At 38.7% G+C, this 15,756-nt stretch overlaps 1 protein-coding gene across 1 annotated transcript in view; it reads right to left on the minus strand.

The window, feature by feature from the left end:
- Nucleotides 1-8,470: 8,470 nt before the first annotated feature.
- TMOD2 (tropomodulin 2 (neuronal)) overlaps nt 8,471-15,756 on the minus strand; it is a 32,659-nt gene continuing 25,373 nt past the window's right edge. Inside the window, exons 7-9 of the mRNA XM_004687787.2 lie at nt 15,336-15,479; nt 10,670-10,814; nt 8,471-8,746 (exon numbers count right to left, since the gene is read on the minus strand). Coding sequence (XP_004687844.1) covers nt 8,712-8,746; nt 10,670-10,814; nt 15,336-15,479 — 324 coding nt within the window. The 3' untranslated portion in view covers nt 8,471-8,711. The remainder of the gene's footprint in view (nt 8,747-10,669; nt 10,815-15,335; nt 15,480-15,756) is intronic.

A 15,756-nucleotide genomic window follows, 5' to 3' on the forward strand; every position in this document is an offset into this window, starting at 1 on the left:
TGGGCATTATAATCCAAGATATAGCACAGCTTCATTTAAGCACACATATCTAGTTTCTACAGAGGTTCTGTGACATCAGGAACTGTGGGCATCTATCTGGACGATTTCCTGACTTTTGGCACTGGGAAATAGGTTGGCAGAGAGGTAGTATGGGGCACCACTTCTTATAGCCAACAGGGAAAGGTTAAATGATCAAACTGAGAGAGGGTGGGTCATGGCAGAGATAAGTCTGACACATACTACACTGAGTAGTCAAGGAGTCACCCTTGAAGCCAGATTGCTCAATCCCAAGGAGGGCGCCCAGTAAGCAGAGCAAGTGCAAACAAGTTGGAATGCCAGGGAAGTCAGGAGGAGCTGAACAGAGAGGAACTCCTGAGTCAGCGCTATCATATTTATATCCAATTCTTGGAGTGATGCGGGAGGCCCTGCTGCCAGAATGGCAACACAAAAATAAGTAAGATTCAGTCCCATTTAAATTTCTGACACTGTCAACACAAAATGGAGAATTTTGTTGGCATTAGTATCTATATATATTTATTTAGGTTAGAATTTACAGTACTAATGGCTAACTAAGTGCCTTCTACACACCAGACAATGCCCTAAGTATCTACACATTACTCCTTGTGAGAGTAGTATGTGAAATATGGCTAAGTTCTATTCTACAGAATAAACTGAAGCTAGTGATCCATACAAAATCATACAAGTAACAGAAGTGAGATGTGAATTAGGCAAGTTTAACCCAAAATGCACACTCCTAACTCCTCTTCACTACGGTCCCATAGACCGGAAGAGAAAAGCCTTTAGACACAATAAGTATTGTACTTCCTTGTCCGGGAGAGGGTGTGAAACAACAAACACAGAAATTAGATATAGGCTTCTTTGTGTCTTAGTTGTACCTCCTTATCAGTCTAAGTAACAGAGTTAGAGCAGAGTTCAGTAGGAAGGCAGGAAGAATAGGTTTTCTTGTTTTTCCAGGGTGAACCTTTATAATGTAATTATTATTTTTAGTGTTCTGGGTTATGAATCCCAGCATAGCTTAAAAAAAAATAGTAAATGCAAAATTAACATAAAAATTCAAAGCACAACAATGACCCCATTTCCATTATTTGTATTCTAGCTCCCATTTATTTTAACAAATGTTAGCTGAGTATATGTGCACTTTCACTTTAACAAGTTCTCCTTTCTCTATCTGGTTGCTCCTGGTGGTCTAACTACTTCATATATTCATACCAGGGCCTTTATAGTCCTTTCTGTAAATGTAATCATCTAAGATAAGAATGTGGTAAATAAAGAATCATTTATTTTATTTTTTTCCAGCCATTTTTTTAAAAGAGACAGTGGGTCTAAATGTTACCAAATTAAATCAGTCGTTACTTTCATCTTAAAAGGAATTTATTAATTTCTGATGCTTTCTTCATATTTACTTAGAAATTTCATTCCAGACACAAATGAATATATCTTTGAAAGCAGAATGACTTGGTTAATAAGAACAGTTTACATTACCTTCGTATCAGATCTGGCTAATCCCAAAGGGTCAAACGATGCAACTACTGTGCCAGATGAAGCCCATTTTAACTACTAGTGTAGAAGTATTTCACTCTTCATACATTTTTACTTTATTACACATTTATTTCTCACACAATGTTCAAATTCACATTTAAAAGACAAGCTGGTCCTTAATTCCTAAGTGAATATAATAAATATCTACCTTTGATTTAAAAGTTTTAAAGTGAAAAATGAAACTGGATTTTTCAACAGATTTAGCCAAGTAAATGTTGCCAACTGAAGGTTAAATAGTTTACAAAGTACTATTTCCATTGTTCTCTTCAAAACAATACAGGTACACATAAGGTCACATTTCAGGCATCTAAACTTGTAAGATACTACAGATTGGTGGCATGCAAATATTTAACATTTTTAATACAATGAAAAATCTTTTTTTTTCTTTGAATAGATGAAACAATTAAGACAAAGGTTTAATTATAATATTAATATTATGCCATGAATATAGTGAGTTTTTTCTTTAAAACCAAAGTGTCAGAGATAATAATTTCAGGTCAGAGGAACTTCTCCCCTAGCTACAGATTGTCTCTGGCAACATTTGGTACTAAACTAAAATTTTCTAAATCAGCACTTTTTCTATCCATATCATGTCACCACATGACTAATTCCTTTCTGCCCACATTTAGGATAATCCAAGGGAAAGTTTTAATCCGGGGTCAGTCTCTTGCAACTGCAAAGTGCACTTCTGATGGCCTACTCTGAATCATCCAGTCCATATGTGCTCAGAAACACACATGTACACACACACTTACATACAAAGTTTAAACAAAAGCCTATGAAAATACACTGAGTAGAATGTGCTCGGTCTCCTCCTCTCCTCCACTGTATTTGAGGAGAAAGTATTATATACTTCTAAATAGTTCACCCAGAACTATTCTGAAGACAGCAAAAACCACTGAACAGGAACAAGTAAGTCTGTCTGTGGAATGTTCAGACTCCTGAAGAGAAATGGAGTTTTCTCTTGAACAGAGACAGATCAGAGACTTACCAGATCAGAAATGAGGAAAACACATGAATCACAGGACTGCAAAGTCTCAGAATTAGAAGGGACTTGGGCCCAAGGTCTAATACAACTGACATCCAGATCAGAGTGGTTTTCCAAAAATATCACATGGTGGCAGATGGAGCATAATTCTTGTGGGGTGGACGACAACTCAATTCAAACAACATTTATTAAGCACCTACTATATACAAGGCACCTTACGAGATGCTACTGAAGATACGAATAATGATGAGACAGTCCCTTCCTCCAAGTGCTTATAAAAGTGCTGTGAAAGTTCAAGCTTCAATATCTTTCTTAGCAGAAAATAATACTGATCAAGGCTAAGGTTGCTGGTGATAACAAGGCAGCTGCTATCGGGAGAACTGATCTTCTAAGTGGTGTGTTCTCCCCTTCATTATAAAGCTGAGGCCTGTTACACAGCTGCTGGAGCTCTAAGGACAAACTTCTTCCCTAGGCTGCTAATCACACCTCACATCATAGCCTGCCCTCCCGCCGACCCCCAGTGGTGACAGAGCTGGGAAGGGTGGGGGGAGAAGTGCCGCCGGTATCCAGTCTTAGGCTCTCTGCAAGGGTCCTGGCCATGTCCCTAGTTACCTTCCAAAGTGACCCAGGAAAATGTACATGTCTAGCACATACATCACTGGTATATAACATCCACCATTCCACCAACCTCACCCACCTCTATGTTGAAAGTAAAATAATTCCAGTTCCCTACATTATATCTATGCTTCAATTCCCCATACATGAAGAGATATGGAAGATGTAATTTAACTGTTGGTCAGAAGCAAAACCAATTTAAGAGGCAGTGAAAAATATTAGTGACTAGATAGTAAAAATGATCTCCAACTATTGTACAGCCCTTTCTAGTAGTGTTTTTATCCAACCATCTGATTATATTCTCACCACAACTCTGTGAGGTAGTTAGTGAAGATATTACTCCCATTCTATAGCTGAAGAATCTTAGGCTTGAGAGACTAAGTGGCTTGACCCCAAAGTCTCCCAGCTAAGAAAGTGTGGAGCCAAGTATCCAGGTTTCTTGACTCCAAATCCAGTGCTCTTCCCCCTATATATTCTATAATTGTCAGGCAATTGAATGAATTGCCCATGATCATATACCTGCTAAGTGTTGGTGATGGGATTAGGAGTCATTCTCCAAATTTGTAGTATGGTGCTCTTCCACCATACCAACTAGCAGAGCCAACATGCTCAGAATAACTACCACAGAAAGTATCAGAGAAAAGTCTAATCTCCTTTAAGTCAACAATGCTTTGCCTAACTGGGTTAACTGCTGGTCTTCCTAGAACAATATTCAAGTCATGTTATAAATGTAAATCTTGGAACTCCTCATCCATCTACTGAATGTTCAATCACTACTATTAGAGGCATTTAGGAAAGAGGTAAACTGAGTCGAGCTTACTTATGCCCTTAAGCAAATCAAACTTTTAATTTCCAACTTCCTTCCTCATTTCTCTGCCCTTACACTTTATTAAACTCCTAAAACACAAAACAAATCTTATCTGATTTAGAGCTGGGAACAAGGAAACAATGAATACATTTAAAGTCCTGGATCCCTCTCTCTCTCCAGTTTGTAATATTAGGAGCCTGATCATATAATTTTTTATCCAGATGGCTGAGCTTGATGTTCCCAAGCATTTCCAAACCTTATTTTTTTTTAAACATGTGTCTCCATCATTTACCCTTGAGGAGGGGATAAGTGGCAAGGATATTTGAAATGAGAAGCCATTAGGGAAACTGCTGCTGGAAGATAGCACTATACCATTTCCTGTTAGTCCTCTGCTTATTAAAGTGAAGATAGCTATCTATCTTTGTGTCAATCATGGAAGAAGGAAGTTTCAGGATCAGAACTTAGAACCCAGCTCCAGAAATACCCCACAGAACTTGGGATTCACAACATACCACCTCACTGTCCATTTTTGCTGATGCTACTTGCATAAAAGGCACTCTACCCCCAAATCCAGAAATACACATCACATTATAATAATCCAGAGTTCCTATCCTTCCTTGTCTCTTTCAGAGTACCTATAGGACATCAGCCATTACAAAAGGAAAGATCCGTAAACTCTGTCAGACATTTTAAAGAGCTATCTCACATTTAAAAGCATGCTGATGTTGAACACTGGCTGCAACTTTGAGTATCTGACATGTTCTCATGGCAGTTATTCTGAGCACACTGGTTTCCCTGATGAGGCACCCTACCAGGGGCCACATTTCCCTCAAAGAGAAGCAGCTATTTTTTTGTTTATTTTTGTTTTGTTTTTGGTCTCATGAGCCAGGCTTCCCTTAGGGAAATTGTTTGAGAAGTATAGGCATTGCGATGATTGCTGAGTTTTCAATGCTGATGGGCTTTTATTGTCAGATGAACTGCATGCTCGAAGATGGGTTTGTTGCAGGTGTCCCTGGAGGTTAGTGATGCTCTGTCTAACCCAGGCCCCCAGCAACTTTGAGGGGAGGGAAGGGAAGAGGGACTGGGAGATAGCATCTCCCTTCAATCAGTTGTCCAGATGTAGCCAAATACTTTCATATAGTATTTGGTGATTTTTATATACAATGTTTATATACAATAGGCCCTACACAGATGGGAGGGGCTTATTCATATCCATGAAGATGAAAGAGCGTCCACTTACATACTTTAGGCATATGGAGAGCTTTGATCTAGAATAATGAAATGAGTTCCAGGCTTCTAATATTTATTCCTTAAGAGCTATCTTGTCTACATGCTGTGAAATTTGGTGGTTGGTGACCTAAACCGCAAACTCCAGGGAGTGATTTCACTTTAACCTGGGCCTACAGCAACTCTAAATAGGACAAGGGAAATGGAGCTAGGGAGAGAGCATCTCCCTTCAATCAGTTGTCCAGATGTAGCCAAATACTTACTGAGAAATTTGGCAATACAGAAATATAGACAGACAGACACACACACACACATATGCACACAGATACACACACCCTATTTATTAACATTATGTTCTAGCAAGAGAAAGGAAGGGATTTAATTACGCTGATGTGAATAAAATAGTTTCCATTATGTACTTACTACAGGCAGACAGAGAGATGTAATGTGGACTAATTATATAATTCCTAAACCTCCAGAATTTACCATCTTCCACATGTGCTGTGGTAGGTGTTGGTCACAGGAGTATGTAAGTCCAGGTTAATGACTTTACACTTAACATGGGCCTGAATAAGTCTAAAAGGAGAAAGGAGATGGTTTGGGGAGAAATGATCTCCCTCTAGATGTCTAGACGGTGCCAAACATCTAGACATACTATTTGGCAAAATGCATACACATAAAAACATTATATATATACGAAGCCCCACCAAGATGGATGGTAAGGGGTTAAAAATGCTCATGATTATGAAAGCGCTTCTATTTAACAGGTTTTGGGCAGATGGAAAGATGAAGTCTTAAGTTAATGAAATGATATATAGTCTCTCAAAAAAAATCTCCTGGTGGCTATTTTTTTTTAATATGTGAATATTCATGGAAATGTCTCCTTTCAAGCTACTATAAAAACATTGGTAATGATAAGAAAAACTAATTAGTAATAAATATCTGATTTCATAAACTAATTAGTAATAAATATCTGATTTCATAGGCTAGTATATGTGATCCAAATATTTTACAAGCTAAAAACAATGATGTGATTTATAAAATTCCATTATCTTGCTTTAATACTATCAACAACTATAGCACAGTCACTAACAAATTTTGATTTTTTTCCTTAATTTCTGCTAGGTTTGTCAGGAATTGCTTTAGGCTCCAGTCCACAGCACCTTGGGGCTGCAGGGGACACTTAGTGGGATTCAAGATTTCTTAAGGGTGAAGATAAGAAAGTGAATGCAAAAGAAAGGAAAATAATTACTTAGAGGAGTAGAGTAGAGACTCAGTACTGAAACTTATCTGCAGTAAATCTAGGGACAGAATAAAGAGAGATAACAGGAATGTTCTACTCTTTGGCAACAAGGTAACCAAAACATACTTAAACAAACAAAAAAACCCTGTATACATTTCATCCAGTGGTGTGCTGTTCAAAGTCTTTTAACTAGCAACTTGAGGTAGAGGGGAGAACCTGGCTGTATAACATTTGCTAATTTTCTTGGTATAAATATTTTCACTATTGCCAATTTCAAACTACAACTAGAAGCATGGAATTTCTGAGGTGAAAAGAACTGTATAATAGTACACCATTATAAAGCATTTCTGTTACTTAGAAACAACAGATGTAAATAATTCTCAACAAAGATTATAGTAAAATGTATTTTGGGGAATTAGTTTGTTTTTAATATAATCTATTTAATTTTAAATGCATGTCACTTCATTTTTAACAATGGCTGTATTTTGCCAAACTCTGGAAAATTTAATAACTGGTTAGCCTGTATAAACTGGCTCCAACATACCACACCTAAATGAGTAAGAGGAAAGGGAATTTAGCATGTGTAGTTAAACACCTATTACAGAATTTTTAGGGTTCAAAAAATGTTAACATGCTCTGCTTATTAGTCCCCTCAAGATGTAAAATATCCTCAAGAAAACAAACTGTTTTTGAAGGATGTCAGGTATACAGATATGGGCACTTATAACTACATAGGTAATGGCCCAATTTTTAAAAGATAATATCCTAAACAGTTTCCATGTGCTTTATCACTAACTGGACAAATACATTATTATGTATTAGCTTGTTTTACTAGTATGACTGACTCAATTATTAAACAAATTCCAAACTGGGTCCACCTTCTGCCTGAGTAGGGAAACTCTTTAGCTCCACGTGTTACCAGCATGAGCTGTGTCACCAATAGGAAGACTCCTCCAAATAACAGAGAACAGTGAAGGGAGGAGGAGAGGAGGAAGGGGAGGAGAGATGCCTAAGGCAGTGTCAGAGCACCACAATTACAACCTGGGGCACTAACAGTTATCAAAGGCTTAGAGCTTGAGCCAAAGGCTGCATGTTTCCACAGTTCAGCATTGCACTGTTACACAGCAAGATGAAAAGATTACTGCATACCTCCAGGCAACCGTCTCAGTTATACTTTCACAGGTTTTAGTCTTGAGATGACAAATCTCTGAATAAGTGATAATTCACATTTTTTCTCTTGATGTTTGCAAATGTCTGGATGGATCATGCCATGTAGACAAAAATATTTGTATAATTCACGTCAGTATTCATGGTTCACACTATGATCTTGTTACACTAAAGATAAAACAATTAATGCTGCTCAAAATTTCCCAGAAAATGCAACCATAAGTATATGAAACAACCTTGATTAAGGTATAATTATCAATGTTTTATTTAGGAATTTACTGTTTTAAAAGTCTCCTCTCACTAAAATTTAAAAATTTTCCATCGTATCTGGAAAACTTAAAAGCAGATTTTAAAAAATTATCCCCATAATGGATAATGGAGTGATGTAAAAGATTGAATAGGTTGAATAATTAGTAAAGGTAGGTAGGTTAATTCATCTTGCTAGCTGTGAGTCCAACATGAGGCTATATTCATGGGTTAATAAATATTTTATACTTATTTGCTAATGCTCTATTGACGTATAATGTTGCCTTGCTTTTTTTGAAGATGACACCATTGATCTTCAATCAGCTGGGTCTAGCACACTTAGTAATCTTTTGAAACTAAGGGAGAATTTGTGATAAGTTGGTCACATTTTCTCACCCATGAAAACATTGGCAATGCTAACTTCATTTGTAGTCAGCTGAACACTTCTGATACCTGGAGCCTAACTCAAAGCTGGGCATGTAAACAGAGAGAGGCCTCTATCATAATCACAGTTACAAACACATCGAAATATCAGATTACTTTCAGTGGTTAAAGTCCATCTAAGAAAGCAAGACAACCCAATGAGAAAGTGGTTTGATTGCTGCCACCCACTGGGATCTGCATGAGTCTATGGGTAAGTTGCCATGGGTGCCACAGACAAATAAAATAATCATATATATTAAAAAATCTAAGGTAAATAAGTGGTGCTAAAAAAGAATAGTAGTTAATATTAGTTGTGTGGTTAACGGAAATCAGTAACCTTTAATAAAATGGTCCCGATGGAGAAGGAGGAGAATTTTTATTTGTTTCATTCTGAATGGCTGCCATGGTGAAATTTCGCCTCTTCATGTAGATGTTTACCTTCGGTCTCCTTCAACTCGCTTTTTACGGACTAGGTAAGAGAAAAAGAAAAAAAGGAAAGCTTTTAAGAGACAAACTAAAGGATATTCCTTAAATCCCAAAGATTTAAGGACAACATAATCACACAGATCAGTAATCCTACACATTTGAGGTGACAAGTTATCTTAAACAGCATTATTTAATGACCCATGACAATCAATAGAAATGATATACAAATCCAATGGCTTATGGAATTTACATAGAAATATAGCTACCCGGAAACTTGAATGTTAGAATCTTACCACTTTTAAAGAGTAGGTGTAGAATAGACCCACACAACAGTGAACATCTAATTATTTTCAAGGTCACTTATTCACAGTACATTTTCTCAGTTTCTACGCCACCCAATCACCAGTAGGCTTTAACTCCCCAGGAAGACATAGTTACAATCCACTAAATCTGATAATGGCTTGACCAAGAGGAAGAGGAGCTACAAACAGAAGTTCCAAAGTTTCTAAACTCATTTAAATTAAGAACTATGTATCAACCTCCAAGAAAGGCAAAATTCAGATATAGGAGCAAACTCAGAGATTAAAATGTTACTGTATATCAAAGAAATAGTCAGATTTCCTGTTGCCAGTTTCTGTATCTGTCTCCTGTTTTCCAGATCTCCACCTGCAGGCTCTTCCAGTCCAAAGAAAGGGGCTATTCTAAATTTACTGGATTAGGAAAAAAGTTGCCCCAATGGATCCTACTCAGCCTGCTCCTTTCTAGGCTAAAGAAAATTAAACAAAAGCTCTTGTCCACAGCTGTTGCCTCTCCATTTACTTCATCCCTCTTACTCTGTCTTTCTTTGGCCTCCATCTTGTTCAGCTGTGAATGTCATGTGCTTTTTCCTGGGTACCTTCGACTGCTGTCTCCACCCTCCCCAGAGTCCTATGTGCCTCACCTTTTGCACCCCAAAGGCAATCACTGCCTTATGCCTAGCAGGCCTCTGAAAGACTCACGCTGTACCTTAGCTGGGCCTCAGAATCTTAGTTAACTACTTCTGGCAGGCAACGGGACACTAACTTTTTTTACCTACCCCTTAGTTTAAGCCCTTATTTTTCATCTTGTTACTAACTGAATCTACCCTCTTTCTCCCATGGTCAACACTTTACAAGGAGGAAAAACTTGCCTAGTTTGCCTGCCAAAGTCTGACATTCTGTCCTTGAACTTCAAACTAGGGTTTGGGCCTGGTATTGGCTGACTGCTTGCCAGTGTTCTGAATGTTGGAAGTTCTAAAGTTTCTAAGCTGCTTCAGGTGGCTGGATGTCACTAGACCAAGCCTTCCTAATCTATTCCATTCTTTTATGCTGCAGCTGGCTGGCACATGTCCACCTTATCCTAACAGCAGAAATGTCACAGATCTTCAATAATGAGTAGGCAGCAGGAAAAATTAAAGAGAATTAAAACATTAAAGATCAATCAATTCAATTACTGAATTTTCTACTCTGGGGGGCCATATTCAAAAACAACTGAAAAGGCTACTTCTGAGTTTAACCTTCCTTAGAGCTTAGTTTCTTTCACATGTGATATGACCATATGCATAACCTAAGACCAAAAGCACAGCCAGGAGTCAGTCAGAAGTGAACTGGGCATTTCCATTTCTTTTGTATCCGCTTCTGGTGCAGTTTACAACACAGGATGATCTCCCGTAAGAAGTGTGTAAAGGACTCGCAAATAAGCAAAGGAAATCGGGTAAAAAAATCAAAGGCTGTCCAAACAAATGAACAAAAAAACAAGCAGTTCTTAAAAGAATGCTACAAGGAAACTTAAAAGAGCATGAAGATTCCTGTGGCCATGTAATAATGTGCCTTTGATGAAGGCCTGACTGGAGCTGCAGTGGAATGGTATCTGTGGGATGTTCTATGTGAAGTCAAGAATAGGGAAGGTCATCCTGCTGTTGTAACAGCACAGATTACAGCTGCATTACCCAGGTCGTTATTCTTGGTGATGGCAGCGGCCACCCTTGTTCGTGGTCCTTGCTTGGTAAACTGATATCCAAACTTGAGGATTCTTGAATTCTCCTCCAGCATCTGAGCAATTTCCATCTCTACCGCGGTTCCCAACTGCTGTCTCTGGTTATGAAGGTGAACATAGACACAGGAAGGCAAGAAAGGCAGAGGAAACAGTTACTTGCCTGGCTAGTAAGATATGTGGCAACTTGGACAAAAAAAAAGATGGAGGCAACTGAAAGGGATAAAATCATTTGGGCTATTTTCTCCCTTAAAGTCATTTTCAGATCAGCTCCCTTATTTAAAGTAAAATCCAACAGACAAATGGCCAAACCTGCCAGCATGCTACACTGAAAAGATGAGACAAATTACTGATGATGATTCTGTATGTTACATAAAAGCAAACCTAGTATTTGTTGTTCCAACTTGCTACAATATTTCTGGTTTAACAAAAGGTGATTTTTAATAGTGACCATTGCAGCAATCAACACAATTACTGACTTTTTAATCCTGGGGTCCATATTCAAAAATATTAGAGAGTATCCAGTGAACAGGTCCTTTCCTCCCAGCTGTCTCACTAGGAGACCTCAACAGCCCAACTGGGGTTTGAACCATGATCAGGAAAGCTATAAGAGACTGAAGCGATTGGTGAGCTACAGAAAAATCACCAAGGTTTTAAGTTGGGGGAGATTTTTAGTTTTTAATTGAGACATTAAATAAAAGTAGACTTAAAATGGGGGTGTGCAAATATAAAATTAAATTTAAGGAGGGCCCTCCCCAGTGCCTCAGGGGTTAGAGTTTCACCACTACTAAGCTATCAGCAGCCATTGCAGCCTGAGTTGATCCCCGGCAGGGGGGTGACCCACATGGCACAGCAGACCATTCCTGAATCCACCCACCCCTCTCCGCTCCCCTCGGCAGTGTATGGCAGTAGCTCGGCCTGTTCTGCTTCCCACTCGGTCTTTGTTGAATCACCACTGACCTAAACTTCAGTTCTTCTATGTATATATAAATAAAAACAAATCTTTAAATGATTAAATTTAAGGAATAGAATGATTTTCATAGCAGTTTTATGAAAACAAAAAGTATAGGCTAGCTTAGGAAAAAAACCACTAAAAAAAGTGTATAAAGTTCCCTTCCCCCAGTATTTTCATTTCTTTGCATGGCATATATCTTTTAAATTATTTATATTTTCTATGTTTTCATTTATCTATGTAATTGTATACACATTACATATATCCTTTTTTCACACAACTTATGTTAGTATATTTTTCTTCTTTTTTTCCTGTGATTTTTAAAAAATTATTAATTTATAAATTTATAATTAATTTTTATTATATTAATTATTGTCATTGATTTTTATTATTAATTTTTATTAATTATATTATAAAATATTATTATTTTTGCCTCAGTCTTCATTTTTGTAAAATTTTGTTTTTTTTCACGGCGGATACAGCCCCATGAAATCCCCACCACCATAAAACTCGTCACCATCACCACAGTCCCCTGTGCTCTTCCCTCCCATTTGATCCTACTTCCTTCTTGCCCCTTCAGAACTTCTCTGGTTTATAGCTGCCTATTGATTTTGATTTTGATTTTTACTTTATTATAATTACTTCTTTTTTCTTTATGGATCCTCTCCACTCCTCCGAAAAGTGAAGCCATCATACACACACACACACACACATATGTATATATATGATTAGGCTTATTTCACTTAGCATGATCCTTTCCAGCTCCATCCATGTTGCCACAAATGGTATGAGTTTATCTTTTTTCTAAGACATGTTTTTGTTTTTCATTTAATAGTAACATGCTTACCTCCACCTTATAAGTGGCTGTATAGCATTCCATTGAAGTGATGGGTCACAATTTATTCAGCTAGGCCCGCCTCATTTTCTACTATGCCAAACCAACACTTCAGTGAACTTCCCTTGCCCACAGTACATGCATTGGCATTTCTGCAAGTATGCCTACAGGGCAAATAATGGCTGGGTCAAAGTGTAAACATGTCTCAGATTTTGATAATTTTACTGACTTACCTTCAAAAGTGTGACAATTTGTATTCCTACTAACTGTTCTAGAAATACTGTTTTCTTTATCCAACCATCAGGGCATATTTTCAATCTATTTCACTTCTGTCGATCCAACTGGTCAGCTTTCTATTTTACTTGTAGGGATTTAATGGCTTTAATTTGTCTTTCTTGAATTATAAATAAAAATAAATTATATAATGGACCCTCTCTGGTGGTGCAAAGGGTTAAAGCACAATACTATGAAGTTGTTCTCAACCACTGCAGGGCAAGTTTGATTCCCAGCCAGGGGAGTAACATACAGGGCACAGCAGACCTCTCCTGTCTTGCCGACTGCTCCCCTCAGCAGTGTATTTTGGTGGATCTATCTGATCTGCTCCCCACTCTGTCCCTGGTGAATTCTTTCACCCCTCACACCTCTGACCTGCACGCCAGTTCTCTTAAAAAAAATTATATTATGCACTTGTATATTTTTTTAAATCACCCATCTTTGTCATTTGCCCATTTTTCTACCAGCTTTGGCACCTAATTTTTTCCTTGGTTAAGTTTCTTAAATATTGGGAAATCAGCACTTTATCAAATGTGCTGAAAATACTTTAGCCAGTATGTCTTTTTAGTTTCTTTTTGATTACTCTAAAGACCTTTTTCTTTATGTGATGGTCATATTTATCAAACTCTTAGATTTTGTATTATGTTTAGGAAGCTTCTGATTTATTTGCTTTATGATTTCATAAATATCTTTTGTTATTTATTATTTGAATATTTAAATATTCATTTATAATAGATACCTGACTTAATTTTGCTCCAATATGCTAATATCCCATCATTTTTTACTACATTCTTCCCTCAGTGATTTGAAACACCACTTGGCACAAAATTCTCAAGAATATTTGGTTGTTTATGGAATCTCTTGCTTTCCAAACCTGTTTCTGTACCATTATAATGCAATTGTGATTGCTTTACCATATACAATTAAAATTTTTTTATTTATTTATGCATACAAGAATTGGGGTATAGGGCAGAGGTGTGGGAGTGATGAGAGGATTCCTCAGAGACAGAGTAGGGAGCAGAATGGCAGAACCACTGAAATACATTGCTAAGGGGAGCAGCAGGTGAAATAGGAGAGGTTGTGCCATGTGGGTTAACCCCCTGGTTGGGGATCAAATTCAGGCGATGGTACACCTTTGTGGTGATAGCAAGACTCGCAGATCCCCAAGAGATATTCTTTTTTTTTTTTTTAAGAGTTTATTTATGTATATAGAACTGGGGTACAGGTCAGAGGTGCAGGGGCGGTGAAAGGATTTACCAGAGACAGATTGGGGAACAGAACAGGTGGAATGATGAAGGTCTACTGAGGGGAGAAGCAAGTGGGTCAGGAGAGGTCTGCAACACCATGTGGGTCACCTTCCTGCCTGGAGAGTGAACTCCACTGAAGTGGCTGCAGCCATTTCACAGTGCTGTGCCACCAGGGAGGGCCCTCTAAGAGATAGTCTTTTACTTTTTAAAAGATTTTTTTTTTTTGTATACAAGAACTGGGGTACAGGCCACAGGTGTGTGTGGGGGGGTGGTGGTGAAAGGATTCACCAGAGACAGCATGGTGATAACAGTCAGATCTACTGAAACACACTGCTGAAGGGAGCAGCAGATGAGACAAACCATGTGGGTCCCTGGCTGGGGATTGAATTCATGCTGCAGTGGCTGCGGATAGCTTCATAGTGCTGCATTTAACCTGTTGTGCTACCAGGGAGGGCCCCCAAGAGATCCTCTTAACAGCCTCTTCCACCATCCTACAGTGGAATGCTCATAGAACAAGTCTCCATGTTTTTCCCTTTTTCTGGTCCCCTTTTTCAGGGTCCTTTCTTTAGAGTCTAGACCTTTTAGAGTCACTGAATTCCAAGGAGACACTCCCTTGTAGCCAAAGGGCAGAGCACAGAAACCTGCTGAATTGTTGTTGGCAGGAGCCAGTAAAGCCAGCAGAGCGATAATGAAGGCACTAGAGTCTGGTTCTGGGAAAAGAGGTCTAAAGGGCACAGGAAGAGGTGGTTCCAGAGAAAAGGCTTTGGCTTCTCATGGGAACCAGAAAAATGCTGTGACACAGCTGGGATTGTGATCACGCTGCATGTGACCTCCCCTAAGTCACACCATCTTTTAGAATCTGGAGGCCTTTTGAATAGGCTCTATAGCCTGCACGAGGCTGCAAGAGCCCTGACCTGCTCTTTCGGCTCTGGCAGCCTCCTAGCCTCCTGGGCAGGACCACTGGCCTTCTCCTTGTAGCCATAATCCCTGTGAGAAGCTAGGACAAGGCTGGGAGATTAAGTGAAGATTCCTGCGAAGGGGCAGCAGATGATGGTGATGGAACAAAGTAGCTGTGGACACCTCTGGCCCCACCTTCTTGCTTTCTCCTTTGGTGCCTAGCCTAGGGCTGGGGATAGGTGCTTCTTAACATCTTAGGCCACTCCACAGTACATTGTTTAATAATTAACATGCTCTTTGACACACCCTACACAGAGGCATTAGAATTTGCAGGAAATATCAAACTGAATCACAGAACTCTGTCTTTTCGCAGGCTGCACTGTGATGCCCCTTCACAGGGCTCTGTGAATGAGCTCACCTGGTTGTCAATCTTGATCTCTGTCAAGGTGTCATTTTCTCTCAGTGCCTCTACCAGGGCGAGGATCCCAGCTCCAGTGATGAAATTGGATTCTACATTTAGACTTTTCAGGGTCTTGTTTATTTTCAGCATATCTGCAAAAGCCTTATTATGCAAAAAGAGTTAACCACTAGAGTTATACTTAATTCCCCAATTAAGTATTTTTGACAGTACTTAAAATTTCAGCTAAATCATACTTCACCTCCAAGTAACAAATATAGTAATTTAAAATAGCAATAAAAAAAAGTTTAGTTTAGGCTCTCCCGGTGACACAGCAGGTTAAAGCACAGCACTAAGAAGCTAAAGCCACTTCTGGATGAGTTTGATCCCCACCTGCCCTGGAGGTGATCCACATGGCGTGGCAGACCTCTCCTGACCCGCC

This window comes from Condylura cristata, unplaced genomic scaffold (assembly GCF_000260355.1).
Source record: "Condylura cristata isolate star-nosed mole 26May11 unplaced genomic scaffold, ConCri1.0 scaffold00023, whole genome shotgun sequence".
In the NCBI taxonomy this organism is placed as follows: domain Eukaryota; kingdom Metazoa; phylum Chordata; class Mammalia; order Eulipotyphla; family Talpidae; genus Condylura; species Condylura cristata.